The 19734-nt window shown below is 51.9% G+C and overlaps 1 protein-coding gene and 1 long non-coding RNA gene across 2 annotated transcripts in view; both read right to left on the bottom strand.

The window, feature by feature from the left end:
- The window catches only part of LOC310682978, a 152211-nt gene that overhangs the window by 51196 nt on the left and 81281 nt on the right, over window positions 1–19734 (bottom strand). The window lies entirely within an intron of this gene.
- On the bottom strand, window positions 1942–16630 carry ERRFI1 (ERBB receptor feedback inhibitor 1). The gene is made up of 4 exons (XM_083452172.1): window positions 16504–16630; window positions 6854–7038; window positions 5970–6046; window positions 1942–4569 (listed from the first exon to the last, which is right to left on the bottom strand). The coding sequence occupies exons 2-4, from the start codon at window positions 6967–6969 to the stop codon at window positions 3380–3382; spliced, it is 1383 nt and encodes a 460-aa protein (XP_083308298.1). The 5' UTR covers window positions 6970–7038; window positions 16504–16630; the 3' UTR covers window positions 1942–3379.

Here is a 19734-nt window from a genome sequence, read left to right as displayed (position 1 = left end):
GCAGTGCTGCTGCAGCATCAAGCAGGAGGGGAAGGGAGGGCGAGGCAGAGAGACGGTGGCCCAAGCTGGGCACCACAGCAACCTGCCAGGACAGGGGAGGTCAGCCTTCTTCTGCCCATGGGCTGGTGCATCTGTGGCTCTGCCCTCAACCTGCAAATCTCAACCTCTACATACAAGAACCCAGATATCCGCCCACCAGAGCAGGGAAACTTGGGTCTCCAGCAGTTTTTGGACTACCGTTTCCATCATCCCTGACCACTAGCTAGGGATGATGGGAGTTGTAGTCCAACAAGAGCTGGAAACCCAAGTTTGGGAAACCATGCACCAGAGCCAAGGGGGAAAACACATACCTAGAATTAAAGAATTCTAAGCCCATGATTGATTGATTGATTGATTGATTGATTGATGTACCAGAACCGGGTACAGCTCAGAGCATCCTTCCACACAACACACATTTCTGACCATCAACTCCCGACCTTCCTATAAATTCCACCAGCCCAACTGTGTGGTTTTTTGGTATTTCCATTATTGAATGCTTGGAGTCGGATCTACCGCACATCATCTTTTGCCCACCTTGCTCTGGCACCATTTAAATTGTCCATGGCCTTCCCTCAAGAGACACTGAGAACTGAAGGCAGGTGCTGAGCAGAGATATCATCAGTCCTGCAAGGGGAGTCAGCCCTAACTATGTGGAGATGCAGCTAGCAGTGGTTCTCAACCTGTGGGTCCCCAGATGTTGTTGGACTGCAACTCCCATCATCCCTGAGCTCTGGCCTTGCTAGCTAGGGGTGATGGGGGTTGTAGTTCAAGAACATCTGGGGACCCACAGGTTGAGAAAGGCTGAAGGCTGCAAGGAGTTTCAAGGCAGTTTGTCTACAGGCACTGAAGAATTTGCCTTCCACAGCCTCAGGTACCCAGGTGTTAATAACTGGGTGGCAAAAATGCTCCTAGGCTGCACACACACTTTTCTTCTTAAAAAGCCGTGTAAGACATGCCTGTTTTCGTTATGAGTAAAATTAAGACATCAGTTCAGTAGCTCAGAGGGAATCTAGTCATCGGCGCCTGCACACACATCCCCAGTTCTATTCCAGAAAAAAGAGTGTTATAATAGAAAACGAGGAAAAGGGGAAATGTTTCTGGAAAAGGGAGTGGTGGTGGAGGATTTCATGTACTGCCTGGGTGGGGGCAGAAGAGGCTTCATGGAAATCAAGCTGCAGCTTCGAGGATGGGGTGGGGAGAGATGCCTACCCCTTGGCAGGACTCAAAATGCTTGAGCAGGACTTCTTCCAAGCACCAAAACAAGCGATAGAGGCATTAATGTGGCTGCACACCATTTGCATGGCAGAAGCCACACTTGCAGAGGGAAGGAGATGGGGTTCCTGTTCATCTCCCCTTTAAAAGTCGGAGAAGGGGCTTCCTCCTCATCCTACCAACCCACCTTGGTACAGGCTCTTCCTCCCCCTTCCACCCGAGTCCTCTGCTGCCCCCTTCTCTCCCTCCATCTCCCAGGGCTTTCTACCTGCCCCACAGCTCTCACAACGCAAGCTCAGCCAGGGAGAGGCTTTGTGCGGTGGGGAACAGACTTCAGGGCTTGCCCACCCAACCCGTCCTGGAAGTGTCAGCCCCTGCCACCAGCCCAGAAACCACAATTACAACGCAGGACAGGTCAAGAAACACCCTGGGAGTTGCACATCCTGCCTGCCCACGTGCTGGGTGGCTCTGGAAACCAAGCACCGGTGGCAAGCTGCCCAATCTTGATAAGCTGCATAGCATGATTCCAGGGAGCTTCTCATTGGCCAACGCAGGGAGACGAGGAGACGCACCCCTAAAATGCACCAGGAGGGAGGAGGAGGTGGAGGCGGCGGCGGCGAGAGCTCGCTGCTCTGCCGCTTTTGCGAAAGGGAAGCAGAGCCCCCACACAAGACGAGGCAGCCGAGGTGGTGTTATCATAAATAAGTACATTATAACTTTATTAAAATCCAAGACACGGAAATATTCCAAAATACAAAGTGAACGACGTCATTCTTCCTCAATACTGTACACCTGATGCAGGATCTCTCTCAGTGCATTATTATCAATATTATTTCCAGAATGTGAACATTGCCTTCATTTAGAGTTTGTACTAGAAACAAGTCAGCTTCCCAGACGGTTTCAGAGGGGTGGGAGGCAACAACAACTCCCAAGCGAACTTTATTTTACACTGTAAACCGCAGTTGCGTCCATTGGGAAAAGCCAAGGCCACGCTGGACCCTGACCAGAAAGCACCGTCCCCCTGGGGCCTGCGGGAACAAGTGGAAGTGTGTGGGTGTGCGTGCGTGCGAGTGTGCAAGGGGGGTGGGGAGAAAGACGGCAACACCCTTCACCAACCCTGACTGGGCCGCCTTCAAAGAGGACTCGGCAACGCGAGCCCAGCCTCTTCCACCATCCTGCAGAACACTGGACAAGACAGGCTCAAGACCAGCTTGTGCCTCACTGCTATGCATAAACACATTCTCCCAACACCACCTGGAGAACAGAAGTTGGTCCCATTTTTTAAAATATTGGGGTGGTGGGGAAAGGGGGGTTGCTGCTTCACCCAGGGTGCTGTTCAGCCGGAGCTCCAGCTACCCAACTGCAAGGACACACACAGTCGCGCGGAACCCACAAAAGCTAGCGCACAAAAGTCCTTCTCGGGTTTCATCAAAGCCAGAAGCTGTGGGTAAAGGAGAACCAGTTGAATTGTGGCAAGTATCTGAGTGGCTGGGTGTGGGTAGGTGGAGATTAGGAACCGGGGGCAAGATTCCCCACCCCAGACCAAAAGTCTAAAACATGTGGAACAGCCCATCCAAACTAAGGCGAGCTCAGAAATGGGTGGTGGACTTCCCTGCCGCCCTCCCCCCCCCCCAAATCTCCTCCCACCGCAAGGATAATTCCTGCTGGGATTCCACACCAGTGGGAGAAGAGCAAATATTGGCAGAAAGGGTTTTTTTTTAAGGGGGCGGGGGCGGGGGCGGAAACACACTGTGGCCACCACTGTGCAGAAAAAAGAATACTGAAAGGGACTTCTTTTCTCTTCTGCTTCCAGCCGAAGCAGCTTGTCCTGTTAGCAAGAGTGCAATTCTTTCCCTACTTATGCAAGTTTGCTCTAAGAATATTGAATGACAACTGGCCAATGCTGGCTATGTACGCTCGAGTCCTCCTCCAAGTCCTCTCCCGGACCAGAACCGCCAGGGCCAGGCAGCCGAGCCCAACGCAGGCAGCGGCTGCAGCACCAGACAGAGGGGCCTCCCCCTGCTCCTCTCCGGAAGCCGGAGGGCTGGGCTTCTGCCCCTCTTCCTCATCCTCGAAAGGCCTGTGGCCAGCTCCCCAATGCCTCCTTCCTCGCGAGGCTCCCTCTTCCCTACGGAGACACCATGCAGGGCAAGTGCTTGCGCTTGACCGGAACGTTCAGCATCCCGGCCAGGCTGGCTGCCTCCCCTTCCGGAGCCTCTGGCCACAGGGACGGCGGCAGCTGCCCTTCCGCGCTCAGGCTGCTGCCCTCTTCCGCTTCCCGGAAGAACTTCTCGTACCTGTCCAGGTAGGGGGGCCTTTCGGGCAGCAGATAGTAGTGGGTGGAGCTGACCTTCTTGCCGTTCTCGATGATGGGCAGGATGCAGGGCACCCGGCTGCCCGAGCCCTCGCTGTGCTGCCGCTGCAGCGCTTTGCTGCTGACGTACTTGGGGTCCGGGGCAAAGCTCTGGGTGGGCGGCATGATGCCGTTGAGGTACGAGGGCAGGCTCTTGGGGCTGGGCGTGCGAGAGTTGCTGCAGGACAGAGGCTCCCTCGGGGGGACTTTGGGCGGTTTGTCCTCGTCGCTGTAGGCGCTCGAAGCCACTTCGGCGGACCACCTCCGGTAGTCAGGCTTCAGCACCCGGGGCGGGATGGGCACCCTGGGCGGGACCTCAGGCTTGTCATCGTCCGAGCTGGGAGACGCCCGGCGGAAGTGGCTGGAGACCCTCACCACCGGTTTGTGGAAGGACCCAGCCGGCCCGGAATGCGAGCGGCGCAACCGGCGGTGGAGCTGATGCACCGCGGGAGCCGGAGGAGGAGGAGGTGGAGGAGGAACAGAAGCAGCAACAACAGCAGCACAGACCCCGGCCGGACACCCGCTCTGCTTAGCGGAAGGAAGCTCTTCCGTCTTCGATCCTGCCGGGGCGTCGAAGTAAGCGTAGTTTATTTGCCCGCAGCCCCGGAAGCTCCGCCTGCCATAGGTGGCGGGCTTGAAGGCGGGGCCGCTGCACTCCTCCAGCAAGAAGTCCGTGTCGGAGCTGGTGAGGAACTCCACCTCCCGGTCCACATCGTCGTGCACGAAATCCTCCGGGATGGGCAGTGGGGGAAGCGGGCGGGTGCTCCGCTCGGTACCAGGAGGCGCCGGGGGGAAGGAGAACGATGGCCCGCCCTTGAGGGGCGTGGGGGGAGCCGCCTCGTCGGACGCGGCGAGGGAGAGCCTGCCGAAGGCAGGGACCAAGCCACGATCCTCTGGCCTCTCTCCGTTGGGGCTGGGCTTGTCGCTACCGCCGTTCTGTGCTGGGTCAGGGTCTGAAATGTGGCCTGAGAGGGAGAGGGGAAGAAGGGTGAGTTGCTAATCTGAAGACACAGGGCACCTCATGCACAGCTTTCCTCAAAGTGGGGGGTGGGGGTGGGAGAGTGGCTGCTGGAGTGGAGAAAGCCAGATACACCCGGCTGTTCGTTGCCAGCACATGGCATTTATTGAGACTGGTAGACAGCTTCTGAACATGGAGGCCCCACTGGCTAGGAGATATGGATAGACCCCGCCTCCTCTGCCATGTTCTTAGATGACTAGATGGTCGTTGGGGTCCCCTGAGAACTCTGCAAGTCTATTAAAAGGGGCTGGATGGAGCCCAAGTAGGGCCCAGCCTCCAAAGTGGACAACCGGGTGCCTCTGGGAGCCTCACAGACATGGCAAAAGCCCCTCCTTGACTCCATCCCTCTCAGCACTGCTGGGTGAGGTATCACAAGCCTCCCTGACCTCAGAGCCATTCGGCCTCAACTGTGCACTCAGATGCACACATGTATATAGTCAGATCTAGATATACATGCATATAATATTTATAACATATATGAGGATTTAGATCAAAGAACAGCCAGGAAAGAATGGAACTGGATTTCAGACAACTTCCGTTCTAATATAATTTCAGGAGAACTATTTCAAAACCTTCGCTTGATGGTATTTAACACCTTATAAATTGAACTATAGATAGATAGGATCAGATAAATGCTGGAGACGTGGATTAAATAAAGCAGTTCTTTTGGAACTGCTCTCAAATATAAATACCCTGGAAATCCATTCAGGCCGGTATCTCCAATGTGTTAGGATATCATATATCATATGCCCTCGGAACCGACAATATTTCTGCTAAACATGTTATTCCAGTAAACGGTCAAGAAACAGTGTTCAAAACCCGATTAACCGCTGCTAAGATTACAGCTAAAAAAATTCGGCGAAAAGCCTATCTCCTACTACTTCTGAACGGACTGATACGATTTGGTCTGTAATAACTATGCTTAAGGTTACTTATTACAAAATAATGCATATGAACTATCCTAACAAGTTTATGGAAAGAATGGTGTGGGGTTTTTTTTGTAACTTTCTGGAACAACAAACTCGGTGGCAACGCTGCCTTTAACTTGCTGTAACACTATTTCTTTATGTTCCTTATTCTTGGTATATTTTGTTTATAATTATTAATTATTATTATTATTATTATTATTATTAGTAAGACAGCATGGGGCACTCCAAGGCTCTGGCTGTCAAGGCTGCTGGTTTTTCTGCTGCCTGCTAACCTTCCTCTTCCTCTTCAATAATAATAAAAAAGCGGGTATCTTCAGGAACCAAATTGCTGGTGGAAGGAGGAGGGGGAGTGACAACTGAACAGTTCTGAGCTGCAACACAAATAAATCTGAGGTTGACGGCGGAGCCAGGTACCTACCGATGGACGTTAAGTGATGCTGTGCGGATGAGTTCAGATTGTAGGCCATTGCTACGGGCTCCATGTTAAAGAAAGGGCTGAATGAATGAATGAATAAATAAATAAATATTTTATTTATACCCCGCCCTTCCCGGTTCAGAAAACCAGGCTCAGGGCAGCTAACAACAAATTTAAAACACTTAATTGATGCAACAAAAAACAGCATAAAATACAGTATAAAACGTGAATAACAATAAATTCAGAATTCAAAAATCAATTTAGGGGGGAAATCCATCCAATAAACATTAGATGATCACCAGGGCTAGCTGGCTAAATTAGTCCTATTTGGGCCAGTAAGGAGACCAGGGGAGAATTAGCTGTGGGATCCCAGAGCAGGTAATCTTCATAAAAAGGGGAGGGAGAGGGAAGGAAGGGGAATAAAAGATCAGGCTAAGTTCAAATTGAAAGCCAGGTGGAATAGCTCTGTCTTACAGGCCCTGCGGAAGGAGGTTAAATCCTGCAGGGCCCTGGTCTCATGGGACAGAGCATTCCACCTGGTCAGAGCCATCACTGAGAAGGCCCTGACCCTGGTGGAGGATAATCTGACTTCCTTAGGGCCCGGGACCTCTAAACTATGATTATTCATGGAGATTAAGGTCCTCTGTGGGGCATACTAGGAGAGGTGGTCCCATAAATACGAGGGCCCTAAGCCACAAAGGGCTTTAAAGGTCAAACCAGCACCTTAAACCTGACCGGATACTTTCCAGGAGAGACAGGAGGCAATCAGTAGGTGAAGAAGAGACAGCCGCAAAAGGCCCAACCACCATCACTAGCCCATACCCAAGTGCAAGAAAGTGATGCGAGTGGGAGAAAAGATCTGGTACCCTCCCTGAAGGAAGACTCACTTTTCAAAATGGCCTCCCCAACAGGGCTTGAGGCTCCCAATGCCTTGCCCCTTGTGAAGGAAGCTGCTCTTCAAGGGGACTCTCATCTCCGGAGCTGCAATGCCGGCCGTGGACATGCTGCTTGGCTGACGTCGGCGCTTTCAGAAGTCCACTGTCCTCGCCAGGTAGCCAGCTACTTCAGCAGCCTGTAAAAGAGAGGGGGAGACAGACAAACAAGGGTGTGTTAGTCCCATGCAGCAGAGCCAACAAAGGGTCAACCCAGGAAGAACTTTTCAAGGCTCACAACAGAAGGAGAAGCTGGCTTGTGTAGCAATTCTAGGTCAAAGGCCCTCCTTGTAACTCGGTTCAATGGCAGAGCACCTGCTTGGAGTGCAGAAGGTTCCTGCGTCAATCCCCAGCGGCATCTCTGGGTAAAGGCTGGGAGGGAACCCTGGAGCGCTACCCTTCCTCCCCCATACACACCACGATTTGAGCCCTGGCGCGATCGTATTACATAGCCTGTTCAGAGCGACGGCAGGAAGCACTGCCCTCACTCGGAGTGTGCAAACATTTTCACATATGCTTGCAATAGGTAAGGCAAGAAAAGCCACAGTCAGGTTTCCTGGTGTTTTGTTTAAAGGGGAGGGTGATAGGGGAACCTGAATGGACATCTAGATATTGCTGGGCTCTGGCTCCCATTGTCACTGGTCCACAAATCCTCAGCTTCCCGAGCCCAGATTTAAAGCTTCAAGGGAGCCTCTTGGTGATGGTAGGATTCAGGGAGTGTGGAAGTGGCTACATCTCCCCATATCCCCAGTGCAGACTCCTTCCCGGCACTGCTGCCCGCACCCAATCTCCCCCCCCCCCAGCTGCTTTAAATGACACTGGGTTTGGAAGAGTATAAGAGAAAGAGAGAGCGCTCCTTTGGCAGTGCTCAGATATTTAAATCAGCCATACAAGTTAGGCGCCAAACAGCTCCTTAAACCAATGGTTACAGCCGCCAACGCGTAACGCCTAGTCCCCATTAAGGGAGCCGTGTTTCAATACGACATTTCGGTTCCCGAAATTCATTCCGATTGTGCAGATAAAAAATAACAGATGGAATTCTACAGGATGCATTGCTGGAGTGTGAAAACAGTCAAGATCCAAGGATCTCCAGGCATGCGCCTCCAGATGGTAGAGAAACCAGGGGCCATTCTGGGGCCCGGGCATCTACACTTGGCCGCAAGTGGCCGACAGACAGGTACAAAAAGTGCGTGGCGAATTTCAAACCCTGCTCCCTGCCCCTCCTCCTCTCGGCACTGCAAATTGGCACTTTCTTTCTAATCAAAACATGGTATATCAGCATTGCAAAATAAAGTACAGTGGTACCTGGGGTTACAGACACTCAGGTTACAGACTCCGCTAACCCAGAAATAGTACCTCGGGTTAAGAGAAAGGAAAAATATATGAAAATAACAACAAGAGATGTGGAAAAATGATAAGAAAGGACTGGATAGTACTGTGAACATCATAAGGTTAGATTTGTGGACATTAAAACAGCGGTAAGAAGCAAGAAGTTGATTGGATCCCTTCGGAACTTGAAATATGGGTACCCCCAACAAAAATTTAAAATTCGGCTGTGTAATTTGGATTTATGTGATTTGGTTTGATTTGATGTGATTGGTCGGTTAATAAAAAAATATTCTTAAAAAAAAAAAAAAGAACTTTGCTTCAGGATGAGAACAGATATAGTGCTCCGGCAGCGCAGCGGCAGCAGGAGGCCCCATTAGCTAAAGTGGTGCTTCAGGTTAAGAACAGTTTCAGGTTTAGAACGGACCTCCGGAACGAATTAAGTATTCAACCCGAGGTACCACTGTATGTTTCCAGCACAAGGCACAGGCCCATCAAAATAAACGTAAGAACCTCCCTCCACCCCTCTGAAGAGATGGGGCAGGTACCCTTCTGGACAAACAGACCCCATCTGCCATCTTGCGAAAGCCAAGAGGTGGACACACTCCCCAGGACACTTGTTAATGGCCCCGCTGTCCCCCCCCCCAGGCTGTGGGGCTCAGGCCACCTGCACCCTCCTGCTCAGGCTATATGAAAATCCCTCCGTGAGCTGTGCCAAACCTGGAAAGCACAGAACACCTTGTGCCAGCCTGCCCCCTGCAGCGCCCGCAGGGGTGTTGTGCAACCAGCTCTCGTTTTGAAACCGTTCTGGAATGCGGAGCCTCCACTGCCATCAGCACATTGGCGAGGACGGAAAGATCCTCCCACTCCCTGGCCTTTTTCAGGAGTCTGGCGGCTGTGGCGGGGGTGGGTGGGGTGGGGTTGGGGATGGTTTTATTGCCCAGTTCCTCCCTCCTCAAAAGAAAGTGAAGCAGACGTAAACCCATTTTCTACAAATGGAAGCCACCAAGAAAGGGGCAACAGCAATGCTATAAGAGCCAAACTGGGATGGGGAGAGAGAGAGAGAGAGAGAGAGAGAGAGAGAGAGAGAGAGAGAGAGAGAAGTCAGCCAGCCCAAAGCTCACCAAAATGGAGGGACAGAATCACAGAACTGGAAGGGACCCCCAAAGGTCATCCAGTCCAACCCTCTCCAATAAAGGAATCTCAAAACGCAGTTGCCCATCCAGTTTGAAACCATACCAGGCCCTGCTTAGCTTTGCAAATGTGCTAGCAGTTTTATTGCTGCACCATTAGAATGGTGGTGATGTTATTATTGATGCCGAGGCTGGCTCTCATCATTATCATCATCATCATAGCAGCAGCAGCTGACTTCTGGTGCTAAATATGGGTGCCTTATGTCAAGGTCGCTTTGAAATCATTAAATAACAGTGCGCGCACCCCCTGGGTGCAGGGAACCAGGTATCAGGGGCTCCCATGGCTCTGGGCACAGTTCAGGGATTTGCAGCAAATGCTTCCAATTGCCCCAACCTAATTCTTTTTAGAAGGCAACAAAATTAGTACCCTGAGTGCACTCCCTGGAGTTTCAAGTTATGCAACCAGGAAAAGACTCCGACGGTGGGTGGTGGGTGGGTGGGATTTACAAGATACCCACAAAATTAATGCGGAAACTGTCGCTGAGGCAGGTAGTGCGGCAGGTGGCTTTTAAACAGTCTGTAAGCTTACAAGAAAACAAAACTTTCTTCAGGGAGAGGGGGCAAGGGGTTGCTCCCTGCAATTGTGGCCTCCTTGGGGCAGAGCCTCACCTCTGCTACTCCGACCAGCGCCCAGGATGCTGATGACAAGCGTAACAGTAAAAGCAAAGGAACATAGAGGAAGGCACCCAGGCTCTGCCCTCCCCATTAGGAGGGGGAGCCAAAACTACAAATTGGATTATGGCCCAGAAAATGCAAAAACGGGACCCAAAGTGAGGCAGCACAAAAACGCACAGTCAGGTGAAGGCTTTAAGCTCTGAAGGAAGCCGCTGTGTCTCCAAATTCTGAATACACGAGGTGGGGGTGGGGTGGGGGGAGGAAGTGTCCAGGCAGGCAGTCCATAACAACTTTGTCCTTTTGCGGCATCAAAGCAGCACAGGGAGGAAAGTTCTTTGCCAGGTTCCCAGGAGGCGATTCCAATTCCTCCTGCCCTGGGGTCCAGCCACTGCCTCTGTCCTCTCTTAATGAGAGCCAGAGTTTCAGAGAACCTTCAGCTGCCCTCAATTCTTACAGGGCAGTCACGGGGGCAGCTCCCAGTCCACAACACTGACCACCAGCTCCCACCAATGGGATACAGACATTCCCGGAAGCCACATATCTCAGGTCCCTTTTGGGGGGTGAAAAAATTGGGTGGGATGAATGGTCAATGACTTGCGAGTCAGCTGAAATCCAAACCTATCTCAAGGATGATTTAAACAGGCTGCCTGTACAGCGGTACCTCGGGTTACAGACACTTCAGGTTACAGACACTTCAGGTTACAAACTCCGCTAACCCAGAAATAGTACTTCGGGTTGAGAACGTTGCTTCAGGATGAGAACAGAAATCGCATGGCAGCGGTGCAGCAGCAGCAGCGGGAGGCTCCATTAGCTAAAGTGGTACCTCAGGTTAAGAACAGTTTCAGGTTAAGAACGGACCTCCGGAACGAATTAAGTTCTTAACCCGAGGTACCACTGTACTGTAGCATTTATTACAGCACTGGGCTTTCGTTTTAACTGCTTGTATCCAATGAAACATATTCAAAGGCCCTGCGATGCTGTCAACACATAAAAGGAGTAGATGGAGATCTGCAAAGTAGGAAGGGAGGTGGGTGGGAATCTTGCATGAAGAGCCAGAAAAAAAAAAAAAAAATCAGGCAGAGGACAGCCAGCCAAGAAACCTTCCTGCGGCCACAGCAAGTGGCTGGCAAGATAAAAAAAAAACCGGGATTCCTTCCTGTGGTTCAGCCAGGGTGCCGGGAGAGGCGCCATGCTGCCCTCGGGGGAACACAGAGCTGCATTTATCCAGCCTGCCTTTTGCACAGGGAGGAAGAGGAGGCGGAGGTGGAGGCAGCTGCTGCTTCTCTTTCTCTCTAGTGGTAACCTAATTTTGCCTGCTTAACCACCGAGTATCATGAGTAAATCTCAAAAGAGGGAGGGAGGGACCCATTACTAGCAGCCAACTCATCAAACCCAGCCTGCAGCTCTTCCCTGCTTGACAACCACATGACGTCATTTCCTCCTCCTCCTCCTCCCGTTGAGATTTATCCAGAGCTGAACTCAGAGGCACTTTCGCAAAACACGCTCCTGAGATCCCAATAAAACCCAGGAGAGAGGGAGGGAGGGAGGGAAGAGGAAAACGCCCCCCCCCACCAATGCAAACTGGACTGTTGGCAAGTAGCACGTACCATGTCCTTCCTAGAATTCATAAAAGGAGAGCTGTGCAGCCCCTTACGTAATCTCCAGTGGCGTCAGCCTTGCAGGATTTTGCTCACAGGTAGATGATGCCAGGACATCCGGGGCTCCAGGTTGCAACAGACACCTGGGCTTCTGCAGCTGCAGCCTGCTGGCCCCTCCCCTCCGCACCACCATTCAGTCCTGCTAAAGTATCTTCCCACCCACCCGCTACTCTTTAAAATAATGAAGGGATCAGCCGCCCACAGCAAGCCACACCACTCAACGCAAACCTCAACAGGCTTCCTGTTCCGTTCCCCCACCCCTGGACTCTTAAGGTGAGGAGAGCCTGAAAAAACCAGTTTCCTGATGCCGCTCAATTTCTGCGTTTATAATTTCCTGTGGTTTCCCCTCCAAGTGCTGCTTGCAAATGCTGGAGGGTGTTGCAGTGTTTCAAGGCTGCTTGCTCGCCACTTTTGAGTGTCGAGGGAAGGCAGTAAAATAAACTGAGAGCTGTCCGAGCAGATTCCTGCTTTCCCCACACTTCCTAGGAACTCGGTCCGAGCTGTTTTGCCCAGGAAAGCCCTCATCTTTAAGCAATTAATCAGAACAAACGTCAATCCAGAGAAAACCTGATTGTTTGTTTGCTCAGATTCGGGAGTAAATATGAGAAGCAGTGGGGAAGTCTTGTGAGGTGCGAGTGACCAGGGCTGTCCAGCTATACCTTCCAGCTCCTCTGCAGTCCTTCCACAAGACTACCTGCCTCTGCAGAGCAACACAAGAAACCTTAACAAGACCCTGCCCAACATGCAAGAGCCTCTCTTTATTTCCTGAAGTTGCTAGGGCTATTGCCGGCTGCAGCCACCCACACACAGAGGGGTGCAATTGTGAAAGGGGAAGCAGGTGTGTCCTGGTCCACATTGTCTGATGCTCAGGAACCCAACAGGGCTTTTGCACGTGGGCCTATGCGCCCGGGCACAAGGCATGTCTCCTGCACGCTGGAAGAGGTGTAGCATACTGAGCATATGGAACAGGCTGACCCACAGAAACATCCGACACAGAAGGAGCAGAGCCCTAGAAACCCAAAAGGGAGCGGGGTTGAGTTTTCAAGGGAGAAATGCACAGGTGGGAGGGGATTTTGACAGCCAAGGGGCAGCTGCGTAGATCAATGCAAAAGGCAGCAGAGAAAGAAGACTGGAGAAGATGATGGCGAGGGTTTGACAACGGAGGCAAAAATTCGGTCACGAAAAGCTAAATTCTCCAAAACAACCAGCACCACCCATGAAACTCCTGAAAATGCACCCAGATAATGTTACTGGACTCAAATCGGTCATTTACCCTTGAGGTTAGCTTGGTTGGTTAGAGTGTAGTTCTGATAATGCCAAGGTCATGGGTTTGATTCCCATTCAGGACTCCTGCATTGCAGGGGCCTGGACATCATCATCATCATCATCATCATACCCTGCCCATCTGGCTGGGCTTCCCCAGCCACTTGGGGTCCCTTCCAACTCTAAGATGCTGCCATAGGAAGGGGCACTTGTGCTTCATGGAGTCCTGCCCCGCAGTGCTTTTTGAAGAGCTAAACAAGCCCACAAGGGCTAAACCCTTGGCTTCTCCCTACATGGATGCTGAACTCTGCACATACTTCCAAACTCTGGTAGGTCCCCCCCGCCCCCTGAACCTATGAGAGAGAGAGAGAGAGCCCTGGGTTTGCTCAGAGTTGCAGAAATAAAACTTACATCTGAGGCAGAAGAATTGAGCAAAGAGAGACCAGGATTTGGAGTGGCGGGGAAGAGATAGACATGCGAGGAATGGGGAGATGGTCTGGTGAGTCCAAGAGGGAATCCCTTACTGGATGGATGGCAACAAAGCTGACCTTTCTTTCTTGGGAGCCGAGAAGCTCCTGAACATGGCCTTTAAAGGTGGCAACCTTGTCTCAAGGAACCCCTTATTTAGGAAAGAAGAGCCCCCTTTCCTCTTGCATTTTCAGCACTGAGTAGCAAGCACAGTGGGGGGCTTAGGCTGCCTTTTGCTTGCAGAAGGACCCCAGGGTCATGGGCCCTGACAATGGTGTGTACCCCTGGAAATGACCCCGAAAGTAGAAGGGGGCTGCTTGGGAGGGAGAAGCATAGCTGAGAGGCTGACTTCTGAAGTTCCTGGTTCAAATCTCCCCACTGGCCTGCCTCTGGGAGGAATCTCCACCGCAATCGTCCTGTCTGTGAAATGAGCCTTAAACTTACTCCAAAACTCAGAAGTACCGTAAGTTTGGCATCTCAGATGTTGAGAAGCACCGATGCCCAAAGCTCTCCCCCCACCCCATAAATAGAGGATGTTTGGAGGCCAGTTTATCACATTTGGCCCATGATAAGAACTGGAACAGACATAGCATATCTGACACAACAGAACTCAGCCCGCTTTGTAGATGCTTACATCTCCACAACGAAACTGGGGAAGTGCATTGTGGCAAGTGTGTATTTTCTGCACAAGAAATGCAACTTGGACTCTCCAGGTAGAAGAGGCGAGGGAATAACATCTTTGTCAGATTGACTCTGAAGATGCAATTTTTAGACAAGTATTTTTTTAAAAAAATTAAATCAATTAAAGTAGAAACTCGATGTGTGTATGTGTGTGTCCTGGACGTGACAACTTATGAGAGCTCCCACATTAGACACCAGTGATAATAGACTCCACATTTGTTGCCAAAGAAGCAGTAGAAGATTCTTCGCCCCTTTAGAGTTAGGGGGTTGTCAGATGCCTCCCTCTCCCTCTGACTGACCAGTATCAAAACCATTAAAGAACAAGATTGATCAGCCCAGGATACAAGTCAGCCTTCGCCCACCTGGTGCCTCCAGATCTGTTGGACTACAAGTCCCATCAGCCTCAGCCAACTATAGAGGCTGGTCCAACACACCAGCTGCTTTCAAACACACACCCCTTGCAGATTTCAGCAAGATAAGGCAAAGCATTTTTACACCAAAGTCTCTTCTCACTCAACTAGCCTGGTGCTTGCACACTTGAGAACATGGGCAGGCTCCTGGCCAGTCCTGAGGGGCCTTTGCCCACCAAGGGAAAGGCTGACCACTCTCTATTTCCTGCACACAGTAGCGGAACACACTAAATCCCCCAATCCACCCCCTTTCCGATCTGAGTAGTTCTGAGCTAATAACCAACGTGGTGCCCTCAGCAATGTGTTGCAGAACTCCAGCTGCCATTATCCCTCAGTGACCACTGGTCATGCCAGCTGCTGCGAGTTGGGAGTCCAACAAGCACAAAAAGCAGTGCACACAAGTACACATATCAACAGTGCCTCAGCAAATATGCCTTCTCAAGAGTAAGGGAATTTGCTGCACCAAGGGCCATCACAGTAGCAGAACCATCTTCAGAAATAACGCCCTGTGGCCTCAAGTGCACTGTTCTGCCCCCTCGGAACTGGCCCTACCTTCTGCCTTGCCGAAACGTGCCTTTCTATAAAACGGCGGGGGTGCAGAATTCACCACATCCCAGCAAATATTAAGAACTGAAAACCTGCAGGCAGAGATGAAGCAGCATGCTGGTCAAGCCATTTAAAGGCCATTGTGCACAAGACCTCTTGAGACGCAGCCAGGGTGCAACACCAGGTTTCAAAAATGAGGGATTTAAGGCTGTAGTCCTCAATGCGCTTACACAGGAAGTAAGGTCCAGCAACCTTCATGATGCTCATGTCCAAGCAGACATGTGCAGGGGCTGAGAGACATCCTAACCTTAACTGGTGTCAACAGTCACCCCAACGGGACCAACCAGGGCAGCCCTATCTGCACCTAGGAAGAAATGGCACACATGCACGCACCAAGCTTCCAAGGCCAGGGAAAACAGGGGCAGAAATCGCTCCCTCGTTCATGTTTGGCTGTTATCATTTGGATCACAGGAAAATACCAGCTTCTAAGGAAAATGTCATGGAAACCCAAGATGCAGAGGAGGCCTGGGGCTCAGTGGCAGGCTCAAGCTGCCACCCACCACCTTGTGCAGCCCTGGAAGCTGCTCCCGCTGCAGGGACCCCTCCTCTGCCCTGGCCCAGAGGCTGGCACCAGTGAGACAATGGCTGCCGTTTGCCCCACCAGCCTTTCCCTGCCAGTGCCTCAGTTTCCCAGCCAGGCGGCGACAAGGGAGCCTGACACCGCGCAGGCACAAGAAGGGGGGGGGAGGGGTGACGTCGTGACCGAGGTGTCCCCCGAGTTCCTCTCCTCTGCATCCCGTGCAAAACGTTTTCGCCGCAGCTGAAGGCACCGATCCTGAAGAGGTGGGAGCGGAGGGCGGGCTTGAGCTCCACACCTGCCGCGGCAGGAAGAGACCCGCCCGGGTCCGTGCACCGGAGCAGCTCTTCGGGAGCGGACCAGGGAGCGAAGGGCAGGCGGCAGAGGAGACAGGGAGGCCCCGTCGGGCAGCAGCTCGCCGCCTCCGCCCGGGCGGTTGCGTGGCAACGGCCCTCGCCCTACCTGCGCGGCAGGTGCCCCGTCGCCCTCCTATCCGCCGCAGCCGCCGGTCCTCCTTCCAGGGCGGGGATGACTAAGCCGCCCTTCCGCAGGCGGAGGCTGCCTCGACGGGCAGGACGGCACAGCCCGGCCAACCTTGACGGGAGGGAACCAAGCGGCGGGCAAGGCGGGTCGCGCTCTCGCCCCTTCGCACTGGCGGAGGCAGCAGCATCAGCATCTGACCCACGAAGAGGCGAAGCCCCGTCGGGCGCTCCGCCGCCACCCCAGGTCTCCAGCCCGCCCCAGCGAGGCGCCGCTGCGCTCGCAGTGCCCCGGCCCGGGCTATGCTGACGCCATCAAAAATAAAATCTACACGTGTCCCCGGATCCTCACGTCCTCTCCGTTCACGCAGCCTGCCTCCCGCCCTTACCCGTAGGGCAGCGCCAGGGTTCGACATGTCCCGTCTCCCCGCAGCGTCGTTACTGCGCACGCGCCGCCGCTGCCATCTCCCTGCACCTCTCCCGACCGCGACTTCCTGGCTCAATGAAGGCGGACGAGAGACGCAGCCTCATTTTATAAGGGTGGGCGTGGCCCCGAGCTTAGGCCGCGCCTCCTCCCCGCCCAGCGCCAGGGAGTCTTAAAAGGGTAACGGCTCTAATTTCAGGCGCAGGGAGGTTCTGCTTCATCCGCGCCCCCCACTCCCGCTCTAAAGCCACGGTACTATCTGGGTTGGCGGTCCTCCCTCTGCTCCTCCCCCCCCCTGCACAGGTTCAACAGGTGCAGCTTTCTTCTCGCAGCAACGCCTCCGTGATGCTGTTGAATTGTTGCCTACAGGCAGCCGTTCAAGGCAAAGGAACCCGGGGGCAGCTATGCACATCGCAGTTGCATCGTAGTTTATCTATTAGGCTCAACACCATTACAATTTTCCTTTGTTTCCTGGCACTAAGCTCCATGGACTTCAGTGCTGTGCTTACTTCTGTCAAGGTTTGTCCTCACCCTACCTGCGATCTTCTACTTACAGGGTATTTTTACCCGTGATTTCCCAAGAAAAGCTCGACAACTTGATTTCCTTAAAAAACAGCGCAACAACTTTGAGTGCCCCCTCAAAAAAAATCCTGGGTATGCCCATGGCTTCTCATCTTTATCCTAAGGTTTTGCCAGTTGCAGCTTGTCATGGACAGGTGGGAAATTCTGCCTTTTGCATCGCCACTCTCCAATTTATAGGACCCCGGGATCTGCTCCCTTTGCATCTTTGCCCACCCATTAGGACAGGTCAGAACATCACAGGAGTTCCGAATGCAGCATGTCAGACTGACCCCTGCCCATCTCCACCTTCCTGAAAGGACATGGACCTGCCTTGGCTTTTTCAGGACAGCCCAGTGGCAGATTTTGACCTGGTCACTGACCTTGATGATAGAAGAAGGATCTGGTGTTTACACACTGAAATCTGAAAGGTACCAAAACATCCACAGCTTTCATTGTGAGAGCCATGGAACTCAGGAATATTCTTCTTCTGCAATGGCATTTCTTTCTAAGCCTGCTCACACAGTACCCTGTGCGATTAATGTACAGGGTGGTTGATTTTTGCTGTGTCCACCTGGCTCTGCCATTTTGCATACTCTGGTGGGTGATGTAACAGCCTTTGGGCTTCAGCGAATTCTTGCCCATTTTTAAAATTATTATTATTCCATCTTACCGTTGGGAGAGACCTCCCCTGCTTGCTGAGAGCATGCACCCAGGGGGGAAGGGCCAGAGGCATTCCTATCTTCCTGCAGTGAAAATGACCTAATTTGTGCCATTTCCCCTGGGGAGAAAGCTTTCTGCCCCCTCCCCCTGCCTGCTAGGACTGCCTCCCTAGCAGAATGGATGCAGATAGCAAGGATGAAGAGACAGGGGGGAATGCAGAGGCTGCTCCCTGCCACGAGAAGTGATGAAGGTGACTGTTGGCTCAGGTGGCTTTGAAGAAGTCTATTTGCCTCCTGCTGTGAAACCTCCAAAAGTCTGGTAATAGCACTTGACCAGGGAGAACAAGGAATTATAAGGAAACTTCCCTCCCTCTCTCCCAGGCCCTCTGGGTTTCCATCTGGCCAGCCCTGCTGATTGAGAGTGGGGTGAGCAGAAAACTGAAAGGCATATCTGCTGGGGAACCATCGGCTGGAAGTAATTCCCTCCCGTTCCCATGGCAACTGGAGAGTCCAGAAGAGGATGCAATTATCACCGTAGTGGAGGCTGCCTGGCAAAACAGCTTCTTTGCCCTCCCACAACTGAGTGGTTTCTGAGATATGAAGATTGCTAGTCGGGGCATCTGTGACCCACCCTGAGTGAAGCACTTGGAAAGAACCCTGGAGCACATTGTGCATCTGTTTATGCCCTCCGGTGACACACCTTGGCTCAGGTTTTCCACCTGAGTGCAACAAAGCTGTTTGGCAGTGGACAAGGCAAACTGGGCTGTCAGGTGTCAGAAGTTCCCCTTGCACAGTTATTGATGATTCTTGGGTAGAAGCCAGGATAGGAGGACCAGGAGCACTTCACAATGTGGCTTCAGCCTGGCCTTTGCCTCTTGAGGTCCTCAAAGTGGCTTCTAAATTTGCCGGATGCTCTGGTCCTTCATCCCTCTGGGCACTTTTCCTCCTCTGGCCTCGGGGTCTCTCCTCTCATGCTAGCCAATATCCAGCAGGCTGCCTGGACAAGCCTGTGGGTTGCTGGGATTTCGTCAAAGAAAGCTGGAAAACGTGGGTCCGTTTCAACCAGTGTCTCGCAGACGAAACACACATCCCTAATTCTTACACTTCCTGAGGTTTCCTGCTCTCCCAGTTAAGATGAGCCAAAAGCTCTTTTCTTTTCTTAAAACATAATGTTTTGGAGGCCTTAATCTCACAGCAGATCTTGGTGTTGTGAAAGACTTGCAGCCAAGGCGCATTTTCCAGAGTGGTTGCAGCAAAAACAACGGGCAGCTGTTGAGCCAATGGGCATTAAAATGGCAAATGCAATTCAAAGCGATGCACAATAGGGAAAGAAAGAAAAAATTAATTTCCCATATATGCTCTTGGAGTGTGAACTGACAGCAACTGACCAGGAACAAGACCTTGGGGTCATAGTAGGTAGTTCAAGGAAGATGTCAACCTAGCATGTGGCAGCTGTGGAAAAGGCAAATTTGATGCTAGGGACCATTGGGAATGGAATTCAGAATAAGACTTCCAACATCGCAGTGCTGTTATACAAATCTACGGTGCAACTGCATTTGGAATACTGTGTACAGTTTTGATTGCCTTACCTCAAAAAGGATGCTGCAGAGTTGGGAAAAGGTTCAGAAAAGGCAAGTAAAAACTGACATGCTGAAAGTTTAAAAAATTATGCATGGCATGGAGAAATTGGATAGAGAAACGTTTTTCTCCCTCTCACATAACACTCAAACTCCTTGATATTCAATGCAGCTGATGGTTGGAAGATTTAGGAATGACAAAAGAAAGTCATTTTACTAAAATATTTGTATGCTGCAATTCTGTAACAAAAAAATCAAGATGGTTCACGACAATTGCGATACAATAACAAGCCGCACAAAAATTTAAGCAGATCACCAGCCATGGATGGCCTCAACCTCCACAAATTCGTCTAATCCTCTTCTAAGGCCATCCAAGCTGGTGGCCTTCGTTACCTAAAG

The sequence above is a fragment of the Podarcis tiliguerta genome, assembly GCF_965153285.1.
Source record: "Podarcis tiliguerta genome assembly, chromosome: 8".
NCBI classification, from domain to species: Eukaryota; Metazoa; Chordata; class Lepidosauria; order Squamata; family Lacertidae; genus Podarcis; species Podarcis tiliguerta.
The sequence above is the reverse complement of the archived record's forward strand: the minus strand, read 5'-3'. Positions and strand labels throughout refer to the sequence as shown.